The 16,948-nt window shown below is 41.1% G+C and overlaps 1 protein-coding gene across 3 annotated transcripts in view; it reads right to left on the reverse strand.

Moving 5' to 3' along the window:
- Positions 1–4,522: 4,522 nt before the first annotated feature.
- Positions 4,523–16,948, reverse strand: part of LOC311101873 (SH3 domain-containing kinase-binding protein 1-like) — a 38,074-nt gene continuing 25,648 nt past the window's right edge. Inside the window, exons 10-19 of one of the 3 annotated variants that reach the window (XM_084143103.1) lie at positions 7,692–7,793; positions 7,534–7,585; positions 7,136–7,213; positions 6,667–6,805; positions 6,505–6,575; positions 6,111–6,220; positions 5,785–5,904; positions 5,393–5,598; positions 5,186–5,249; positions 4,523–5,069 (exon numbers count right to left, since the gene is read on the reverse strand). In XM_084143103.1, coding sequence (XP_083999229.1) covers positions 5,031–5,069; positions 5,186–5,249; positions 5,393–5,598; positions 5,785–5,904; positions 6,111–6,220; positions 6,505–6,575; positions 6,667–6,805; positions 7,136–7,213; positions 7,534–7,585; positions 7,692–7,793 — 981 coding nt within the window. In that variant the 3' untranslated portion in view covers positions 4,523–5,030. The remainder of the gene's footprint in view (positions 5,070–5,185; positions 5,250–5,392; positions 5,599–5,784; positions 5,905–6,110; positions 6,221–6,504; positions 6,576–6,666; positions 6,806–7,135; positions 7,214–7,533; positions 7,586–7,691; positions 7,794–16,948) is intronic. The other 2 variants (XM_084143104.1, XM_084143105.1) reach the window with 2 other exon arrangements.

Raw genomic sequence — 16,948 nt, forward strand, 5'->3', positions numbered from 1 at the left:
ACAGAGATGGTAACACACACTACCTGATGAGACAGAGATGGTAACACACACTACCTGATGAGACAGAGATGGTAACACACACTACCTGATGAGACAGAGATGGTAACACACACTACCTGATGAGACAGAGATGGTAACACACACTTGTCTACAACACACACACACACACAGCAGTTTATACAAGCAAGAAAACGGCAGCCTGTATGTGTGTTGAGGAGTGTGTGTGTGTGTGTGTGTGTGTGTCCAGCGCTTTATGATGACTCAGTCATGTTCTACCAGACTAATTTGTATTTGTATTTGTATTTATTATGGATCCCCATTTGCTGCTGCCAAGGCAGCAGCTACTCTTCCTGGGGTCCAGCAAAATTCATACAATTTTAAAAACATTACAATACATTCACAGATTTCACAACACACTGTGTGCCCTCAGGCCCCTACTCCACCACTACCACATATCTACAATACAAAATCCATGTGTACGTGTGTGTATAGTGCGTATGTTAATGTGTGTGTGTATGTATGTGTCTATGCCTATGTTTGTGTTGCTTCACAGTCTCCGCTGTTCCATAAGGTGTTTTTTTTATCTGTTTTTTAAATCTAATTTTACTACTTGCATCAGTTACTTGATGTGGAATAGAGTTCCATGTAGTCATGGCTCTATGTAGTACTGTGCAACTCCCATAGTCTGTTCTGGACTTGGGGACTGTGAAGAGACGTATGCATTGGTGTCTGAGCTGTGCGCCAGTAGTATTAATATTAGCTCTCTGTGTACATCCAAGGGCCAGCCGTGCTGCTCTGTTCTGAGCCAATTGCAATTTTCCTAAGTCCTTTTTTGTGGCACCTGACCACACGACTGAACAGTATCCCAGGTGTGACAAAACTAGGAAATGTAGGACCTGCCTTGTTGATAGTGCTGTTAAGAAGGTAGAGTAGCGCTTTATTATGGACATACTTCTCCTCATTTTAGCTACTGTTGTATCAATATGTTTTGACCATGACAGTTTACAATCCAGAGTTACTCCAAGCAGTTTATTCACCTCAGCTTGCTCAATTTACACATTATTTATTACAAGATTTAGTTGAGGTTTAGGGTTTAGTGAATGATTTGTCCCAAATACAATGCTTTTAGTTTTAGAAATATTTAGGACTAACTTATTCCTTGCCACCCACTCTGAAACTAACTGCAACTCTTTAAGTGTTGCAGTCATTTCAGTCGCTGTAGTAGCTGACATGTATAGTGTTGAGTCATCCTCATACATAGACACTCTGGCTTTACTCAAAGCCAGTGGCATGTCAATAGTAAAGATTTAAAAAAGTAATGGGCCTAGACAGCTGCCCTGGGGAATTCCTGATTCTACCTGGATTAAGTTGGAGAGGCTTCCATTAAAGAACACCATCTGTGTTATGTTAGACAGGTAACTCTGTATCCACAATATAGCAGGTGGAGTAAAGCCATAACACATATGTTTTTCAAGCAGCAGACTATGATCGATAATGTCAAAAGCTGCACTGAAGTCTAACAAAACAACCCCCACAATCTTTTTATCATCAATTTCTCTCAGCCAATCATCATTCATTTGTGTAAGTGCTGTGCTTGTTGAATGTCCTTCTCTATAAGCATGCTGAAAGTTTGTTGTCAATTTGTTTACTGTAAAATAGCATTGTATCTGGTCAAACACAATTTTTTCAAATAGTTTACTAAGGGTTGGTAACATGCTGATTGTTTGGCTATTTGAGCCAGTAAAGGGGGCTTTATTATTCTTAGGTAGCGGAATGACTTTTGCTTCCCTCCAAGCCTGGGGGCACATAAATTCTAGTAGGCTTAAATTGAAGACATGGCAAATAGGAGTGGCAATATCGTCTGCTATTATCCTCAGTAATTTCCCATCCAAGTTGTCAGACCCCGTTGGCTTGTCATTGTTGATAGACAACAATACTTTTTTCACCTCTTCCACACTCACTTTACGGAATTCAAAATTACAATGCTTGTCTTTCATAATTTGATCAGATATACTTGGATGTGTAGTGTCAGCAATTGTTGCTGGCATGTCATGCCTAAGTTTGCTAATCTTGACAATGAAAAAATCATTAAAGTAGTTGGCAATATCAGTTGGTTTTGTGATGAATGAGCCATCTGATTCAATAAATGATGGAGCTGAGTTTGCCTTTTTTCCCAACATTTCATTTAAGGTGCTCCAAAGCGTTTTACTTTCATTCTTTATGTCATTTATCTTTGTTTCATAGTGTAGTTTCTTCTTCTTTTTATTCAGTTTAGTCACATGATTTCTCAATTTGCAATACGTTTGCCAATCGGTTGTGCAGCCAGACTTACTTGCCATTCCTTTTGCCTCACCCCTCTCAACCATAAAATTTTTCAATTCCTCATAAATCCACAGGGATTTAACAGTTTTTACAGTCATTTTCTTAATGGGTGCATGCTTATTAGTAACTGGAATAAGCAATTTCATAAATGTGTCAAGTGCAGTGTCCGTTTGCTCGTCATTACACACCACGGACCAACATATATTGTTTACATCAACAACATAGGAATCACTACAAAACTTATGGTATGACCTCTTATACACAATATTAGGCCCAGCCTTCGGAACTTTGGTTTCCCTAGATATGGCTACTATATTGTGATCACTACATCTAATGGATTTGGATACTGCTTTCAAACAAACCTCTGAAGCATTAGTAAAGATATAATCAATACATGTTGATGATTTCATTCCTGTACTGTTTGGAACTACCCTGGTAGGTTGACTGATAACCTGAACCAGGTTGCAGGCACTGGTTACAGTTTGAAGCTTTCTCTTGAGTGGGTAGCCTGATGAAAGCCAATCAATATTTAAAATCACCCAGAAAGTATACCTCTCTATTGATATCACATACATTATCAAGCATTTCACATATATTATCCAGATACTGACTGTTAGCACTTGGTGGCCTATAGCAGCTTCCCACCAGAATGGGCTTTAGGTGAGGCAGATGAACCTGTAGCCATATTACTTCAACAGTATTTGACATGAGATCCTCTCTAATTTTCACAGGAATGTGGTTCTGAATATAAACAGCAACACCTCCACCATTGGCATTTCTATATTTTCTGTAAATGCTTTAACCATGTATTGCTACCACTGTATCATCAAAGGTATTATCTAAGTGAGTTTCAGAGATAAATCAAATCAAATTGTATTTGTCACATGCGCCGAATACAACAGGTGTAGACCTTACAGTGAAATGCCTACTTACAAGCCCTTAACCAACAATGCAGTTTTAAGAAAGAATACCATAGAAAAATCACATAAAAATACAATATAAAATAATAAGAAATAAAAGTAACAAATAATTAAAGAGCAGCAGTAAAAATAACAATAGTGAGGCTATATACAAGGGGTACCGGTACCGAGTCAATGTGCAGGGGCAGCAGTTAGTCGAGGTAATTTAGGTAATATGTACATGTAGGTAGAGTTATTAAAGTGACTATGCATAGATAATAGATAGTCAGAATATGAATGTCATCTGTTACTAGCAAATTATTGATTTCATGAACCTTGTTTCTTAAGCTACATATGTCAACATGGGCTATTTTGAGCACTTTTCTTCTGGGATGCTTACTTGTTTTTATTGCTTTACTGGGAAGCTTAGCAGCAGTAGATGTGCTCATGTTCTTTATGTTAGTGCAGGGTGAGCTGCACACAGTGGACTTCCTCCTGGGGCACACTGGCTCAGTGCTAACAGTATAAATCTGGTCCTTAGGCACATGATTACAGTATACAATAGCTGTAGGATCAGCTAGAGGCATTCAGGGCAGTTAGAGCGACATAAATTAGGTTACTTATATTGTGTCTACCGACGCCCCTGGTGTAATGTACATTTGCTGAAGCATTATGACAACTCTGCGTCACAATGGTAGGAATTAGCTGAGCTGGGCTTGGGTCATTGATAAGTCATTGTCTCAACGCAGCCTTATAAAGCTGTGAAATGTTCCAGGAACCCAAATGATTTGGGTGGATCCCATCCCCCTTATAAAATGTGTTTTGTTTCCAAAAGGTATCGAAATTATCAACAAAAGTTTCAACCATTGAGCTGCAATAATCACATAGCCAGTTGTGAGGAGCAAGAATCCTGCTAAAGCGTTCAATGCCACGATTCAGAGAGGGCACAGTGCCAGATAGCAGAGAGTCAATCAGCTCTTTAAAATCCAGTTTCAACTGTTCAGAGCAGCCCTTCATAATGTCATTAAAACCCACATGGACTATGATATAATCGATTTCCATGTCCTGACGTAGTACATTTGAGAGCAGCTTAGTAATGTCATTTACTCAAGCTCTGGGATATGACATTGTTTACTCTGAATCAACAGAGTGGCACTGGACACACACATACACACACACAAACAATGCACACCTGTGTGTATGTCTGGGTTGGGTAAGGTGATCTTCGAGACACAGAGTAACTGATACTGTGGCTCCCACTACTTGGGGTAGGGTGACAGACAGAAACAGACAGAAACAGGTTGGTTGAGTTTTGTTTTATTAAAATCGGCACACATCCATAATCTTCATCTTTAGAACACTGGAATATAAAAGTCTATTTCACTTTCCTGGAGATATGAAGTCCAGAAACTGTATTTTTGTCATCAGAAAGAAGTCTAAAACAGGAAGGAAGGCCATAGTGAGGGGCTGCCATGGAAACCTTGTATGCTGACACACACACACACACTCACTCACACACACACACACACACTAACAGCAGTTGAAGGTGTTCCAGGTGTTTTGAGTACCGTGGTGACAGACAGGTGAGTACCAGTGAGGCTACGCCCCTGATGCAGAGCACTCCAATCAGATAGCAAAAAAATAAGCAAGCCTTTTCAAAACAAACAGACAGAAGGGATTGGGATCGTCCGTCATTGATGTTGTTGTTTTTTGGCACAAACTAGTTCGTCTGAACCCTGCCCCGGGATGATGTCACACTGGCTCCAGCGTGAGGTGATGTCATCAGTATACACTGAGGAGGGTGAAAGTTCATTTAGATATCCTCTTCTTAATCTTCTCCACCTCCATCTGAAAAAGACACAAACACCAAATGTAAAGTATAGCTAAGATGAAAAATATAGCAGCAGTAAATGAATGTTGTTAAGCACTAGACAGCGAGCATCACTAGGTATGTGTGTATTCACCTGCAGAGTCAGGCGGAAACTCTTCTCCTCGTTCAGGTCACTAGACAACTGCTTCATCTCCTGCCTGGGACAGAGACACCAGTCACTCACACTATTCACACACACACACACACACACACACACACACACACACACACACACACACACACACACACACACACACACACACACACACACACACACACACACACACACACACACACCTACCTGTATTGGCTCTTCAGCAGTTCTACAGAGGTTCTTAGCTCTTTCAGCTGTCCCCTAAGCTCCTCCAAGGTGGGTGTTGGCCTGGACTCGGGAGAGTGGCTTATAAATGAAGAGGTGGGGTTTGCATATGAAGGGGAGGGGCTTATAGGGTGGAGGGCCAGGCTTTCTGTCGACGGTGGGGGGAGCACACCCTTACTGTCAGGTACCTGTGGGGTATGTCACAAATCAGGATTCATGAGTTAGCCAGCTGACCTACTTAAACCAGAAACCCTTTTCTTTTTTCAAAGTTAGCTTGGCCAACTTGATTATCTGGGAATACACAAACACACAAAATATACTCTGATTCACCGCTAAAATTTTATTTAACACATTTCAATTCAACAAATTCTTACAGTGATGGTGGGAAGTGCTTTCCTCTTAGACACATCTACTGGTCTAGGACACAAGGAGTCCTGCTGCTTGTTCTTCCCTCTGGTCTTCTCCTCCACCAGGTCAATACTGGACAGAGAAGACTGAGAGAGAGAGAGAGAGAGAGAGAGAGAGAGTGTGTGAGAGAGTGTGAGAGAGAGAGAGTGTGAGAGAGAGAGAGAGAGAGAGAGAGAGAGAGAGAGAGAGAGAGAGAGAGAGAGAGAGAGAGAGAGAGAGAGAGAGAGAGAGAGAGAGGTGTCATCAAGACATGTTAAAGAAAAAAAGTGTGTGTGTGTGTGCATACACTCACTGTGCTGATGATCTGGGAGCGTGGTCTGCGGTCGAAGACTCTTGGTCGCATTGCGGTGGGATGGCTTAGTTTCTCTGTAGACAAGACTACCGAGTCCAAGTCAACCACATCTACACACAGACACACATTATAAAGTTAATCCATAGGAACACATAACATCTTACCAGAGACCAGGCAAACAAACAAACACACCGTTTCCTGATCAATAAGAAGGCTATGGCAGCTAATTCCTCGCATATGGACAGAGATAGAGAGAGAACTGATGATCTTCATTCATATTTAAACCTCTCTGTCTCTTGAGTCAGCCAACTCTCTGCTCTGATTGGACTAGTTTCCTGTCACATAACTGTCAAACTGACCCAGGTCTGCCCCTTGTCCTCTCAGTCAAACTCACCAATATCTTTTGACCTGTCAGAGGCAGGATCTGGAGTCACAGCCCCGCCCTCAGACTTAGGTCTCTCACACCTGAACAGGCAGACCAATTGACAACTTTAATGTGTGTTGTGTGTGTGTTGTGTGTTGTGTGTTGTGTGTGTGTGTGTGTGTGTGTACTGACGGTACAGTAGGAGTTTTCTCAGGTCTGTCTGGGCGTCGGGGAGGGAGGTGGGAGGAGCTTGTATTTGGTGGGTGGAGCTTCTTTGGAGGGATGGACGGGAGGGCGGGCTTAGGGATTTCTCCAACCTTCACCTCCTCACCTACACACGTAAACACACACACGTAAACACACACACAAACACGTATATGGACGGGATAAGTGGGGATGTCACACACACAGTGTAGAGGTGCGGTGTGAGCCAGCTGAAGAGGCGAGGAGAGGCAGGCAGCCTGAGTAGGGCCATTTATGGTAGTAGTCAGGCTGCAGCTGGCCAAAGCAGGCATAGTAGATGATTGTGGAATAGTGTAGTATAGTAATGGTAGTAGTAGTATAGTAGTAGTAGTAATATAGTAGTAGTAGTAGTAGTATCTCTGTTGTCATCAGATCTGTGAGGCAGAGTTAGTAGTTTTTTGCAGTAGTACTGTAGTACCTTTGTTGTCGTCAGGTGGTCTGTGAGGCAGGTGCTCTGGGCGCTCCGGGGGTACCTTCTTGACCTCTGACCTTTTCTCTACATGTTACACAGGGGTCAGGGGTCAACTGAGGGTGACATTACTGACACTCCTCCCTATAGATCTCTCTATCTTTGGTTCTCTCTCTCTGTCTCTGTTTAATTATCACCATTGCTCCTAGTTTCTCTCTCTCCCTTACACACACTAACACAAAACAGAGAAGAGCAGAGACGGAGATGGAGAGAGGATTGAGTCACGCACAAAACTGTACCAGTGGCTGAGAGGAGAAGAGCAGAGAGAGCAGAGATAGAGGATTGAAATAGAGGAGAGGTAAGGTGAGGAAAAGTAGGAAGGAGAGGAGAGAGGAGAGTGGGATTACCTGTGGTGTGTTTAGCCGAAGGGGCGCTGGGGGGAGGCGGCTTCTTTGGTCTCTGCAAACACACACACAGAAACACTAAGTGATTTTGCTCTCATGGAATGTCATTCCTTGAACACTACAAAAACCAGTATAAATCTAAATCTATTTGTGTGTCTTACCTCTTTCTCTACATCAGGCATTAACTGCTTCACAAAGTTATCAGGGAAGACTCCCTTCCTCCCTCTTATCTCCCCCATCCACCACCCCACGTCAGCACAGTCCTACAACACACACAATCCACATACACAGGTTAAATACAGTAGGCCTGGGCGGTATACCGTATAAACTGTATACCAGGGTATTTGGAAATAGCCACTATAGATGATTTTCAAGTACATATGTTGTAGAATTAAACACCTATTTGCCTTAAAATGTTTATGGATTGAGAACCAGTTGAAGGGTTAATACAGAGCAGATACATTTATGTGTTTTTCATAACTCTCTGCAGCTGGTCTGGGTATGTCAATGACATGTGATGGAGATACAACTCCTCGTGGTGGCTGTGTGGAGATTGGAGTAACAATGGAACTAGTGTTATCATTTGTTTGTGCTTATGACCTGACACATAGCCACATGCACATAATCTCAAGGGCCAGGGAGGATGGTAAATGATAAATGCTTAAATGCATGTGGTTGAGAATGTGTTATGGATGACATGTTTAAACCATGTTTAAGTATTAATTGATATGTTTTATAATGTGTTATGAAATGATAAAGGTAAAACAGAATGAACATGATTGATACTTTGTACTTCAGATATATGTCTGGATAGTGAATATAGTCAATACAGAATGTGATTGTTCTTTAATGTACGTATGTACATAATTTTCTGAGTCACGCCACTAATAAGATACAGAGGCCCCATTTAGAGAAGCGCAAGTAGCCCCTGTGAGTAGCCAACATGTGATAATGAAAATATGTTATTCATTCACATAGAGAGGAGTAACTATGTATGTTGACTATGCATTTGTGTCTGTATAAAAGGACAGCTCCGGTTCAGGGCAAGCAGTTGCTCCATGGAGCAAGCTCGGCTTTGTTATGCAAATAATAAAAGTCTTAATTTTTTTATTCACAAGCTCCAGTCCCTTGAGAGATATTTTGAGTTGACTACTTTTGAGTCAAATATTTCTACGACATATTTGGCGAGCTTGCCAGGAGTTGACAACAGGGGCCAGAGACGGTGTACATCTGTAGCTATGAAACGGCTTGGACGCGGCCGCTTTTAATAGGTAAGCCAAGTTCTTACTTATATAGTATAACGTTTGTGTGGTTCGATCCGGGGCACGGCATCAGCTGCAGAAATACCAAGTAGGTCTCTCCAAATTTAAGAACCAGAAAATTAGAGACTGGGAGCTTTTGAATTTAAGAATACATGTGGATGTCACTCTGTTGTTCGTCTGAACCGTCTGTTCAATTCATTTGATTCATCCTGCTGATCGCTTTGTCTGGGTCATTTCGGCACGGGCGGTTGTCCATCTGGTTGAGCGATCAGACAATAACATGTTAAGTCCTGCGAATACCGCTATAAACGTGTCGAGGAAGTGTATCGTTTATAGGCTGCTTAGGTAGGCAGAAATCCTGTGTAATACACCTTATTTTTCTGTGTCGAGGAAGTGTATCAGAAAAAAATAGGGCAGAATTTACAGGTCGCTTAGGAATGCGTAGTAGAAGTCCAGGTGTGTCGAGGAAGTGTATCACCTAGGGGGCTAAATAAATAGAAATCCTGTGGATACCGCTTTGGAGAGCTAAAATTAGCGCTCCAGAGGGCTGAACGGGCAGGTGGCTAGCTAAATTTGGGACCTACGGTTACCGCTCTAATGAGGAATTCATTGTTAGAGGTCTGCTCGGGTAGGTGGGGCATCATCCTGTGTTGTGGTGATGCCAAAGTTAGGCAGGGTCGATCAGGTAAAAAAGTTAGGTCATCCTGAGTAGGTGAACGGGTTAAATAGCCACAAGGGCTTCAAAATATAGAGAAAGTGTTAAATAGAGTAGGTCTGCTCATCTCGTATGGGTGAGTGGTTTGCTTGGGCGGCTGTGAGTCATTCAAATGTCTGATTCATTTGGGCACAAGTGGCTGCTCATCTGTGTGAGTGAGAATAATAAGAAATCCTGCAAGTAAATAGCCTTTCTGTAAGGAAAGGAAATATATTTGAGGTCGTTTGAAGCTTCTGTCTGATGGAGAAAGGGCGTGCCCAATCTCACATTAGGAAAGAGAAGAATAAATGGTGCGTGGATATTCATTGACCAACTGAGTGTAGAAAATTCACGTTACCAGGAGGGGTAGAATAAATCCTGTTGGAGGAACAGGTCACGTGTACCGGTGTGATCATCTGACGTCTATGCATTGTATTTTGATCAATCTTTTAGGGTATGTTTCTGACATTATATTTGGAAACTTTAGAGGTGATGTAGTATTATGATAAATTGACTACAGTAAAAATTCCAAATTTGGGCCCTTTGATAGAATAAAATATTCCTGTATGTTATACAAATAGTAATTAAGCGCGTTTGAGAACAACATTATATAAATATGGAATAAGAGTGGTATAATGGTGTAAATGAGTCGCACTCTGAAGTTTGAATGATGAGATATAGAGGTGTGTATGATCATTATATATACACGTTGGAATAATAAGCTTTTCTTGTAAATGATATCTTGGAGTTTCGTACAACAATGCCTGTCATAGAATTTTGTAAGATCAGGGAATAGTGACCAGCATATACGATTCTGGGAGGATTCTATGACTGAGGGGAAGGATTTGGGTAATTTGTTGTTCGTTCCGCTGAGACTAGATTGTGATTAACTGATTTGTGGCAATAAAGAATTATTAGAAACATGAATGGTTTGGTTGATGTGAATATATTAGAAAATAATGAATTTTATGGGAGTGTAATTTATTACAAGTCATTGGATAAAATTATAGGTGTTGACTTGCACGCCCAAACACGTAGACGTACGTGGGGATTGGAGACAGTACATAGAGCATGTGGTGGAATTAAGCATTATAATAAACTATCCAACCTCAGCCATTGGGTAGCATTGTTGTCTTTTGTGTGTGTCTGTGCTTGTGTCTTTGCAGCAGTAAATCCGAGCTTCCCTATGGGTAGGCTGATAGAAGGACACTCTTCGCAGACCGATGTCGATAGATTGAGAGGGACTCTGGCTGATCCGGAGACCCTAGTGATGGAAGAAGGTTAACAGCTAAAAGTGACCATACATCATCGTCCAGGTTACACCAACAGCGGTACGGATAGAGGGGAGCGTGATCGGGTATCATCTAAACCATTGTACCAGAGTGAGGGAACTGATGACTAGGAGACCACCGAGACTTCCAAGACCTTCCAGACCACCGAGAGATTCCAGACCGCCGAGAGATTCCAGACCACCGAGAGATTCCAGACATTCAAGATGTTATTACAGATGGTGTTGTAATGCATAGTAGAAATAATCCGGTCCAGAGCAGTGTGAACCTCAAAAAATAAATAAATAAATAAAACTCTACCCGGCTGAAGAGGAACAACAAAGGCGGTGAAGACGTTCCTGTCCGACACCACCTCTGCCAGGAGACCTGAATCCAGCATCAAATCAAAGCAATCAATTGCCTTCTCTTTTGTGCCTTTTCTCTCAAGAATGTGACAGGAGTCCATGTGGAGTGAGCAGGAAGAGAGAGGTCTATGCCAATGCAACGTTCTTCGTAGTTTGGGTATACTGGTTTGCAAATTGACAAAACAGAATGATGGTGGAGGTGGGGCGGCTCAGGTGTGACATTGGAATTGGGACATTGCCATGGGCAATCCAAGATGAACTATGAAGCTATCTGAAGAACATAATGAAGACGCCAGAAGATTGAGTGCCGGTAGAGTAAGGGAGTGTTAGTTAAGGTAGTATGTTGATTAAGGAGGTATTATACACTGCTAAATTTATAGTAATTTAGACTAGGAATGCATTAAGATAATGATCTGTTGTAATTATTGTTATGAGGAAATTAATGCTAGAATTATGATAATATAAATATACATTCTGCCAGTGTCAATATGTGCCAAGGTGAGAGTTTTAACTTTGAATGATGGAACCAAGGTGACTAACTAAGAATTGTCATTCTAAATTTGTTTTGGGTAATTAATCTGATAATGACTATGAATTATAAGGTGACTGATTGATTTGAATAAGTTATTAATATGTTAATAACTAATGATGTTGACATTGCAATTAATGGATTAGATATTGATATTGATTATTTTGATTGTTATAATAATTGTGATATGGGTAAAAAAGGTTATGTAAGCTAAAGATGTTGACACTATTCTTAACATGTCCTAGATATTATGGTTAAAACAAAGTTGCATTTAATTCTTATATATTTTTTAATGTGTTAGGATACTACCACGTATATTGGAAATACAACAAAACAAAAAAGGTGAGCAATGGTTACAAAGCTCAACAGCAACAATTGGAGGTTAGCTTAGAGGGAAACCTTCAAGACTTGTAACCAATACCTGACTGGGCTCCTTGTCCTCATCAGGATGGGTCAGACAATGAGGAAGATACATTGGTCTGAATATATATTCTTATAAACATGTAACCACAGATGGCAAGGCTAAGAATAAGTACAGTGGGGAGAACAAGTATTTGATACACTGCCGATTTTGCAGGTTTTCCTACTGACAAATCTAAAACAAAAATCCAGAAAATCACATTGTATGATTTTTAAGTAATTAATTTGCATTTTATTGCATGACATAAGTATTTGATACATCAGAAAAGCAGAACTTAATATTTGGTACAGAAACCTTTGTTTGCAATTACAGAGATCATACGTTTCCTTGACCAGGTTTGCACACACTGCAGCAGGGATTTTGGCCCACTCCTCCACACAGACCTTCTCCAGATCCTTCAGGTTTCGGGGCTGTCGCTGGGCAATACGGACTTTCAGTTCCCTCCAAAGATTTTCTATTGGGTTCAGGTCTGGAGTCTGGCTAGGCCACTCCAGGACCTTGAGATGCTTCTTACGGAGCCACTCCTTAGTTGCCCTGGCTGTGTGTTTCGGGTCGTTGTCATGCTGGAAGACCCAGACACGACCCATCTTCAATGCTCTTACTGAGGGAAGGAGGTTGTTGGCCAAGATCTCGCGATACATGGCCCCATCCATCCTCCCCTCAATACGGTGCAGTCGTCCTGTCCCCTTTGCAGAAAAGCATCCCCAAAGAATGATGTTTCCACCTCCATGCTTCACGGTTGGGATGGTGTTCTTGGGGTTGTACTCATCCTTCTTCTTCCTCCAAACACGGCGAGTGGAGTTTAGACCAAAAAGCTCTATTTTTGTCTCATCAGATCACATGACCTTCTCCCATTCCTCCTCTGGATCATCCAGATGGTCATTGGCAAACTTCAGATGGGCCTGGACATGCGCTAGCTGGAGCAGGGGGACCTTGCGTGCGCTGCAGGATTTTAATCCATGACGGCGTAGTGTGTTACTAATGGTTTTCTTTGAGACTGTGGTCCCAGCTCTCTTCAGGTCATTGACCAGGTCCTGCCGTGTAGTTCTGGGCTGATCCCTCACCTTCCTCATGATCATTGATGCCCCACGAGGTGAGATCTTGCATGGAGCCCCAGACCGAGGGTGATTGACCATCATCTTGAACTTCTTCCATTTTCTAATAATTGCGCTAACAGTTGTTGCCTTCTCACCAAGCTGCTTGCCTATTGTCCTGTAGCCCATCCCAGCCTTGTGCAGGTCTACAATTTTATCCCTGATGTCCTTACACAGCTCTCTAGTCTTGGCCATTGTGGAGAAGTTGGAGTCTGTTTGATTGAGTGTGTGGACAGGTGTCTTTTATACAGGTAACGAGTTCAAACAGGTGCAGTTCATACAGGTAATGAGTGGAGAACAGGAGGGCTTCTTAAAGAAAAACTAACAGGTCTGTGAGAGCCGGAATTCTTACTGGTTGGTAGGTGATCAAATACTTATGTCATGCAATAAAATGCAAATTAATTACTTAAAAATCATACAATGTGATTTTCTGGATTTTTGTTTTAGATTCCGTCTCTCACAGTTTAAGTGTACCTATGATAAAAACTACAGACCTCTACATGCTTTGTAAGTAGGAAAACCTGCAAAATCGGAAGTGTATCAAATACTTGTTCTCCCCATGCTTACACTTATTTTATGTTAACTTTTGTTTTATTGGTTGGGACTTAGAAAGTCCCAAAGGGGGGAATATATATAGATGATTTTCAAGTACATATGTTGTAGAATTAAACACCTATATGCCTTAAAATGTTTATGGATTGAGAACCAGTTGAAGGGTTAATACAGAGCAGAGACATTTATGTGTTTTTCATAACTCTCTGCAGCTGGTCTGGGTATGTCAATGACATGTGATGGAGATACAACTCCTTGTGGTGGCTGTGTGGAGATTGGAGTAACAATGGAACTAGTGTTATCATTTGTTTGTGCTTATGACCTGACACATAGCCACATGCACATAATCTCAAGGGCCAGGGAGGATGGTAAATGATAAATGCTTAAATGTATGTGGTTGAGAATGGGTTATGGATGACATGTTTAAACCATGTTTAAGTATTAATTGATATGTTTTATAATGTGTTATGAAATGATAAAGGTAAAACAGAATGAACATGATTGATACTTTGTACTTCAGATATATGTCTGGATAGTGAATATAGTCAATACAGAGTGTGATTGTTCTTTAATGTACGTATGTACATAATTTTCTGAGTCACGCCACTAATAAGATACAGAGGCCCCATTTAGAGAAGCGCAAGTAGCCCCTGTGAGTAGCCAACATGTGATAATGAAAATATGTTATTCATTCACATAGAGAGGAGTAACTATGTATGTTGACTATGCATTTGTGTCTGTATAAAAGGACAGCTCCGGTTCAGGGCAAGCAGTTGCTCCATGGAGCAAGCTCGGCTTTGTTATGCAAATAATACAAGTCTAATTTTTGGATTCACAAGCTCCAGTCTCTTGAGAGATATTTTGAGTTGACTACTTTTGAGTCAAATATTTCTACGACACCACAGGATGGTTTTTCAATACCGTTGCAACTATTTATTTGAAGTTTTTCAATAATGTTCATATTTGTAGCGGGGGGTGGGGGAGGGTGTGGTATCCCCCTTGAGCACTACAACGGTAGAACAGTTAATCCTGGTGTAAGAGAAGGACAGTATGAGGATATGAAAATCTGGATACCGCCCAACCCTAACACACACCAGGATTGGGGTCAATTAAAATGTCATTTGAAATTGCAATTAAATTCACTCATGAAGTGGAGAATTATATGTTGAATACTAAACAATATTTAAGCTATGGAATTTGAATTTAATTGTAATTGGACTGTTTGAATTTAATTGGAATTGTAAAAGCATTTCATCTTTGGAATTTAATGGGAATTGGCCTATATGGATAGGTTCTTACATAAGAAATTTGAAAATGCATAACCCTGGAAGCAATTGAAAAGGAACAGTTTCGAGATTATGGGAAAATTATTAGACCAAAGGTGAGGACACAACAGTTCACCTGACATAAGACTGAATCCAAACATTACACTGTTGATTTTATGTGCATTTTACATTTACTGTACTTTTCACTGCATTTGTTGATAAAGAAATCTGAAAATACTCTGGATACATTCAGTAACATGATATGAATATTCTTGGTATATTTGGGGTAGGTGCAACATAAGACAAAAAATGCCAAGGGTTTGAGTGAGAGGTCTAACTAATGTCTCCAAGGGGCCACACACCTCTCCAAAGTGTGCACAGTTCCTAAGTAATTTCAATGCACTTTTATGACTCAAAGAAGAGTCTTCAACTATAAGGTGCTTTTTTAAAGCTCTCCTAGCTGTGCTGTTGAGGAACTAGAGCAAGCACACTTGTAGTTGTTTTGTTTGGAACACAGCCCTGCATCCCCGCCATCAAACAATTACTGTTGTTTACGCAATCCAAAAAACAGTTGAAGTCGGAAGTTTACATAGACTTAGGTTGGAGTCATTAAAACTTGTTTTTCAACCACACCACACATTTCTTGTTAACAAACTATAGTTTTGGCAAGTCGGTTAGGACATCTACTTTGTGCATAACACAAGTAATTTTTCCAACAATTATTTACAGACAGATTATTTCGCTTATAATTCACTGTATCACAATTCCAGTGGGTCAGAAGTTTACATACACTAAATTGACTGTGCCTTTAAACAGCTTGGAAAATTCCAGAAAATTATGTCATGGCTTTAGAAGCTTCTGATAGGCTAATTGACATAATTTGAGTCAATTGGAGGTGTACCTTTGGATGTATTTCAAGGCCTACCTTCAAACTCAGTGCCTCTTTGCTTGACATCATGGGAAAATCAAAAGAAATCAACCAAGACCTCAGAAAAAAAATGGTAGACCTCCACAAGTCTGGTTCATCCTTGGGAGCAATTTCCAAATGCCTGAAGGTACCACGCAGCCGTCATACCGCTCAGGATGGAGTTCTGTCTCCTAGAGATGAACGTACTTTGGTGCGAAAAGTGCAAATCAATCCCAGAACAACAGCAAATTACCTTGTGAAGATGCTGGAGGAAACAGGTACAAAAGTATCTATATCCACAGTAAAACAAGTCCTATATCGACATACCTGAAAGGCCGCTCAGCAAGCAAGAAGCCACTGCTCCAAAACCGCCATATAAAAGCCAGACTACGGTTTGCAACAGCACATGGGGACAAAGATCGTACTTTTTGGAGAAATGTCCTCTGGGCTGATGAAACAAAAATAGAACTGTTTGGCCATAATGACCATCGTTATGTTTGGAGGAAAAACGGGGTTGCTTGCAAGCCGAAGAACACCATCCCAAACGTGAAGCACAGGGGTGGCAGCATCATGCTGTGGGGGTGCTTTGCTGCAGGTGGGACTGGTGCACTTCACAAAATAGATGGCATCATGAGGAAGAAAAATTATGTGGATATATTGAAGCAACATCTCAAGACATCAGTCAGGAAGTTAAAGCTTGGTCGCAAATGGGTCTTCCAAATGGACAATGACTCCAAGCATACTTCCAAAGTTGTGGCAAAATGCCTTCAGGACAACAAAGTCAAGGTATTGGAGTGGCCATCACAAAGCATTGACCTCAATCCTATAGAAAATGTGTGGGCAGAACTGAAAAAGCGTGTGCGAGCAAGGAGGCCTACAAACCTGACTCAGTTACACCAGCTCTGTCAGGAGGAATGGGCCAAAATTCACCCAACTTATTGTGGGAAGCTTGTGGAAGGCTACCCGAAACGTTTGACCCAAGTTAAACAATTTAAAGGCAATGCTACCAAATACTAATTGAGTGTATTTAAACTTCTAACCCACTGGGAATGTGATGAAAT

Source organism: Coregonus lavaretus (assembly GCF_964263955.1).
Source record: "Coregonus lavaretus genome assembly, chromosome: 2".
Classification (NCBI taxonomy): Eukaryota; Metazoa; Chordata; class Actinopteri; order Salmoniformes; family Salmonidae; genus Coregonus; species Coregonus lavaretus.